The sequence below is a fragment of the Talpa occidentalis genome, unplaced genomic scaffold, assembly GCF_014898055.3.
Source record: "Talpa occidentalis isolate TD23 unplaced genomic scaffold, MPIMG_talOcc4v2.1 talOcc4.5, whole genome shotgun sequence".
Taxonomy (NCBI): domain Eukaryota; kingdom Metazoa; phylum Chordata; class Mammalia; order Eulipotyphla; family Talpidae; genus Talpa; species Talpa occidentalis.
The window spans coordinates 125,684,926-125,690,925 of record NW_023604861.1 but is presented as its reverse complement, the minus strand read 5'-3'; the positions used below and the strand labels follow the sequence as shown (position 1 = coordinate 125,690,925).

The window sequence follows — 6,000 nt, the reverse complement described above, 5'->3', positions numbered from 1 at the left end:
CCGGTCTCCCCGCCGCTCCGCTCCTCCCGCCCGCCCCTCCCGGCCCCCTCCCGCGGCGCGGCTCCCCAGCCCTTATTTGGCTGGGCGGGCGGGAGGCGGCCGCGGGCGGCGGGGGGCGGGGGGCGGGGGCGGGGGCGGCGCGGCCGCGGGGGAGGGCGGTGGGTGGTGCTGAAGGGACAGCTCCGCGGCTGCGGCGGCGTTGGCGGCGGCCCGGGGCGCGGCGCGGGGCCGGGCGCGCGGAGCGGGGAGCGCAGCCATGCCCCAGGCCGCCTCCGGGGCAGCAGCAGCGGCGGCCGGGGCCGGGGCGCGGGCCGGGGGCGCCGGGGGGCCGGCGGCGGCCGGGGCGGGACGATGAAGCGGCAGAACGTGCGCACGCTGGCGCTCATCGCGTGCACCTTCACCTACCTGCTGGTGGGCGCCGCGGTCTTCGACGCGCTGGAGTCGGAGCCCGAGATGATCGAGCGGCAGCGGCTGGAGCTGCGGCAGCAGGAGCTGCGGGCGCGCTACAACCTCAGCCAGGACGGCTACGAGGAGCTGGAGCGGGTGGTGCTGCGCCTCAAGCCGCACAAGGCCGGCGTGCAGTGGCGCTTCGCCGGCTCCTTCTACTTCGCCATCACGGTCATCACCACCATCGGTAACTACGCGCCTGGCGCGGGGCGGCACCCGAGGCTGGGCGGCGTGTCCCGGGCTGGTCTGCAGCCGCTGGGGCTGGCGGGGCGCCCCGGGAGGGTCTCGGCGCCGGCCCCGAGCTCCCAGAGCCCGAGTTCAGCCTGGCGTGGCTGCTCCGCGGGGACAGGACTCGGGGAGGGGGGAGGCTCCGACTCCTGGCTCTGGACCTGACTCTTGAGCCGAGCCAGCCCTGACTTGTCCCTGCCAGGCTGCGAGAGGGCCCCAGGGGACTCTGAAGTGTGTGAGAGGGGCAGGAAGGACCATCCGAGGTTGGGGCGAAGGGGTGTGGCCGGCCCAGGCCCTGGAGCAAGGCACTGTGTGCGAGGGGCGGGAGCGCAGGACAGCTCAGCGGCCCTGCGGGTGGGCTTGCTCACCTCACAAGCTGGGGCTGCAGGAGACCAGCGAGTCCACGGCACTTTGGGACACGCTGGGTTCCTGAAACACCTATAGCTGCAGCTATGGGTGCCGCCTGCTATGATGGTGGGGAGGTGAGTGTGTGTGTGTGTGTGTGTGTGTGTGTGTGTGTGTGTGTGTGTGTGTTGAGTTCCAGGAGTTTGGGCATTGCCAGCAAGCACCTTTAATTTTCTTAGGACAACAGAGCTGGTGCTGGAAGTCAGATCCTGCTCTGTCCACATTCTTCTCTGCTATCCCAGGAAAACAGTCTTCTCCTAAGAATGGCTCAAGTTCTTTTCTACAAGCCAGGGTGTAGACCACAGTGTAGGAGGCCACTGGCTCTCACAACCTGGGCACAGAGCACACATACACACACAACTGAATATCCAGGAAGGGACTGTCTGGTGAGGCCCTGATGATCTATTAGAAAGTGTCCAGGCAAGAGTGAACACCTTTCCTGCTCCCAAGACTGTGGTTCCAGCCCAGCCCCATCACGCCGTACGACCTTGGGCAGGTCCTGTCCGCTGCCTGGGTCTCAGGCTCACCTCCAGACAAGGAGTAGGGGCTGACTGAAATGATCTCAAGGAGTCCCTCCCAGTCCCGACGTGCTTGGGTTCTGGGATTAGAAGCCTGCCTTTCCCCAAAGCTAACTGCAATTCTCCAGGAGCTGTTTCCTTCACTCTGCCCATTTCTTCACTCTCCCTGACCATCCTCTTATTGGCTGAGCTCCCAGGGGCTCACTGCTACTTGGCATAGCCCGTGACAAAAGAGCAGTGTTTTCCCAGGAGTCAACAGGAGTCAAGAGAGTGAAAACCAGGACTAGACACTGTCCCTTCGGTCTATCCACTGCAGAACTCTATCCCAAGGCTTCGTTGCTCTCTGGGGACTACACTGGGACTGTGAGGTTTCTGGATTGCTCTCTCAGAAGAGAAAGAATAGGGCTTTCCAGAAGTGGATGTGGCCCAAGAGGGGACACCTTTGGGGTCTGCTGACCCTGTGGGCTTAGAGAAGGATGGACACACCCAGACCTGCCCAGAGGAGCCTGCTTTCCCGGGAGGGGATGGGCTAAGTTTGGTCTGGGGTCTGCTGCTCTACCTTCCAGGACTTCAGGAGCTGTTCAGTTGTCTGGAGAATCAAACTGAAGACCCTTAGGCCTTCTCTGTCCCTCTCCCCACACACCATCCCCATGGCCATGTGCCCCCTTGCTTTCTTAGTCCACTACTCCCCGGGTCCACAGTAACTTCCAAATTGGCCTCTTTGCCTCTAGCCTCATTCTCCTCATAGGGCAAGCTCCCCTGGACAATGCTTTCAGGAAGAATCTCCTCCCAAAAGACATCTCCAACCATCCCATGCCCTTCACAAAAGCCCTCAGTGGCACTGCCCACAGAATCTGGTCCATGATCCTTATCTTAGAGTTTAGGATCTTTGATACATGGCTTCAATTTCTATGTCTGACTTCCTTTCTCACTTCTTGCTTTTATGACCCATCCAAGGTCACCAAACTGTTCCTGAGAACATCTTCAGAGTGTCTGTCTGGCATGACTTTTTCTCTTTCTTCTATTTCTCTCATCTCAGCCAATCTCCTGGGCACTGCTCAAACCTCACGTCCTCCTTGAGGCCTCCAGGACCATCCAGGGCCTCTGCTCTGGATAACTGTGGGACTTACGTCAGAACGACCTGGGTGACAGAGTGTAGTCTCTTTTGTATGCTTATTTACATTTTAAGAGATGTGTTTTGTCTCTTTAGCCATGCTATAATTAACCTCCATGTGGGCAGGACCCTGTGGGTCCCAACTCCCTGCTCCCAGGGCGGGCACAGTACCCAGCGACACTCAGGAGCATTCAGAGAATGCTATTGATGGGTTTAAGGTGTGCAGAAATAAAAGAGCATCACCCTCCGTTCCCAAAGTGCTTGAATTCCTCACCAAGAGAGAAGCTAAAAGCTGGGCATAGAGGCAGAGAGTGCGGTTCTGGTGATGATTTATTTATAAAGTGCCAGGCAAGAGGAAAGACAGCATCAAAGGACCACCCTGGTTCTGTGGGGCCCCAACCTGGCACTGCCCACTCCCGGCCCCATTCACCCATCCCCAGCTTTTTATCATCTCTCACTCTGGCTATGCCACTTGTTTGGAAGCTGTCCTCAGGGGCTCTGCTCTAAGAAAAGCTGTCTGGGCTGTGATGAGATGCCTGGAAGGGGACCAATATTTGACTGATCCTGACCCCAAGCCCAAGGGCAGCAGCTTCTGTGCCCTGATGCCTTTGGGGACCCAAATGAGACTCCTGAGGCAAGTTTCCAGTAACTCATGCTCACAATGCACTTTCATCTCATTTCCTGAGTCTCAGCCTTCACAGCTTCCAGAAGTTGCAGGGCAGATGTTAGCTGGAGGCTCGGTGGCTCAAGGAGGGAAGGGACTTCCCCAAAGTCACCCAGCTGGTGAACAGGGGAATGAGAGTGAGAAGCTGGGGCTTCTGACTCCAAGTCCAGTGCTCTTTCCCTGCCAGTCTCTTGGTTATTTCCTCTGCCTCCATATGCTGTGAAGCCCAGAGCCAGCAGGGGTTGGCATGGCCAAGATGTGCTCAGTGACGCCAGCTTGCAGTGCGCTTGTGGGCAGTCCTGACTGGTTGAAGGTCAGCAGGGTTTGAATTAGTCATTCACCTGGTTAGTCACAGTCTTCACCGGCTACAAGGATTCCTCCAGATCCTTCCTCCCTGGTCTCCCAGCCAGGAAGTACTTCCTTTGTTGGGTCCTAAGTTCATCGAATGCAAATGGAAACTCTTTTCTGGGAAAGCTTAACCTCTTTAGCTGTTGAGTCATTAAACTCCTCCGGGGCCCCAGCCCCTTCTATTCCTGGCCGGAGGCTGTCAGAGCAGGAGGGGCCTCGGAGATCAGCTGGTGCCACCCCCTCCTCTAACACTGAAGGAAGCGGAGAGGTGAGAGGCACACAGCCAAAGGGCAGCACAGTCTGACTCCCCAGCCTGCCTTCCACTTGTTCCGGATGATTTTTTGCTATTATTATTATTAATAGCAGCAACAACAATAACCGCAGCCGCCATCCGTTATCTGCTCTTTGGCAGGTTCTCCATACTCGACACTCCATCCCCTCGTTTAATTCTCTCACCAGCCTTCAAGACAGGCATTATTACCCCCATTTTTCAGCTGTGAAACCTAAGGCTTTGAGTGTAAATGACTCACCCATGGCCTTGTGACTTGAAAGTGTGGCACGTGCCCAGTTGTAATTAAGCCTCTCGGACTCCCATGCCCTGGATTTTTTGCCAATCCTTTCTCCACTACAAGAATCCAGCCCAGACCCTGGTAACCTGAAGGCACCAAGTAGCCCTTGTCTATCCCCTGGTAAAGTGCTCCCCAGAAGGAGGGAGTCTTGACTTCACACACCCTGGTGGTCCCCCACGCCTTGGCCTCTGACCAAACGAGACCACCTGCCAGACCGCCCAGCACCAGGGCCCGCAGCTCACAGCTGCCGGTTCTCCCACTGTTGGCCCGGAATCCTGTGGCTCTAAGGCACCAAGAGACCAGGTGATAGGCCAGCTGACTGAGCTGGGGCAGGAAATCTGTTCTCTTTCCTTGGCTTCCAGCCTTTTCCCAGCTGAGCACAGGTGCCCCTCGCTCACCACATGGCTGGGGAAACCCCTAGTCTGTGGATTCATGTGGGTGGCTCCTGAGGGAATCTACTTTTCACCTCTTTCCAAGAAGGAAGAAAGTGAGGAAGTGATCTGCCACCCCCCCCCATCCCAAAGTCCTTAAATAAAAGGATGAGAGAAGACAGTACAAACATCCAAATACCCAGAAAGGTACATCACTTGTCCACATCACACAGCAAGTTGCACGTACCCCCCTTATTAGAACCCTGGCCTTTGGAGGCCCACACAGCAGATCTCACTGTCACCCCAGCCTGTTCCCTCGTGACTCATCATCTCCCTTAGCACCAAGGCCTCCAGCTGCTAATCACTCCACATGCCCAGTGTCCTCCTGACTTCCCAGGGAGAGGAAGGAACAGTCCAGCCTGGAACGGCCCACTGCCCACTCTCAGTCAGCAAGTCTTCCTCCTGCCCGCAGCCACACCTCTGCTTTGACCACACCGGCCCTTCCCTCAGGGTGGCGTGGGAGCACAGACACGGGCTTAGGAGCAGGAGGGCCTGGATTCATCTTCCACCCCACTTGTCTGAACCCCCCCAAACACACATAGTAACTATATGACCTTGGACAAGTCACTTAATCTCTCTGAGCTTGTTTAGACATTTACAAAGCAAAGAGGAAAATATCTGCCTCTCAGGATTAAAAGGGCTAATGTAAAGAAAGTGCCTAGTACAGAATAGGCACTTAATTAACATTATTGGCAACTATTAGCATTATTAATATTATTCATGTATTATTACTCCCCCCCACACAGAAGGGGATCACACTGTGTCCCAAGGGTTACCATAACCACAGCTGCCTCTGCTGCAGGTGGGGATGGTGGGTTACATACAAGGGCATGGTGATCACTAGTTACTAGAAACTTGGAGGTTCTGTCACTATTTCATCCTGATGGGACTTCAGTGCCTCGGGAGACCCATTTGGGTCTTCCTGACTCCCCAAAGGAGTCAGGTGGACAGAGGAGCTGCCCTTGGGTTTTGGGTCAGGATCAGTCAACTATTAGCCCTTTATCCTCCTAATCCCAATTCCCCATCACCGGCTTCCCCAGCTCCTCCCCAGTGTCTGGACTCTGTCTGACCTCTGGGCCCAGGGGGTTATGCTCCCCACTCAGAGTCGGCAAACCCTGCTGAAAACTATTAGAAAACAGTGGTAGGAGAACCGACTCTGGATTGGAGAATGGAGACAAAGTTCCAGCTCCACATAGCTCAGTTGCAGGTCCTCTGGGACCCTCAATTTCCTCATCTACAAAATGGGTCTATTTAACCAGAGGTCCTCTGACTGCAT

The 6,000-nt window shown here is 56.5% G+C and overlaps 1 protein-coding gene across 1 annotated transcript in view; it reads left to right on the top strand.

The window, feature by feature from the left end:
* The first annotated feature begins 351 nt into the window (after positions 1-351).
* Positions 352-6,000, top strand: part of KCNK3 (potassium two pore domain channel subfamily K member 3) — a 37,410-nt gene continuing 31,761 nt past the window's right edge. Inside the window, exon 1 of the mRNA XM_037528366.2 lies at positions 352-634. Coding sequence (XP_037384263.1) covers positions 352-634 — 283 coding nt within the window. The remainder of the gene's footprint in view (positions 635-6,000) is intronic.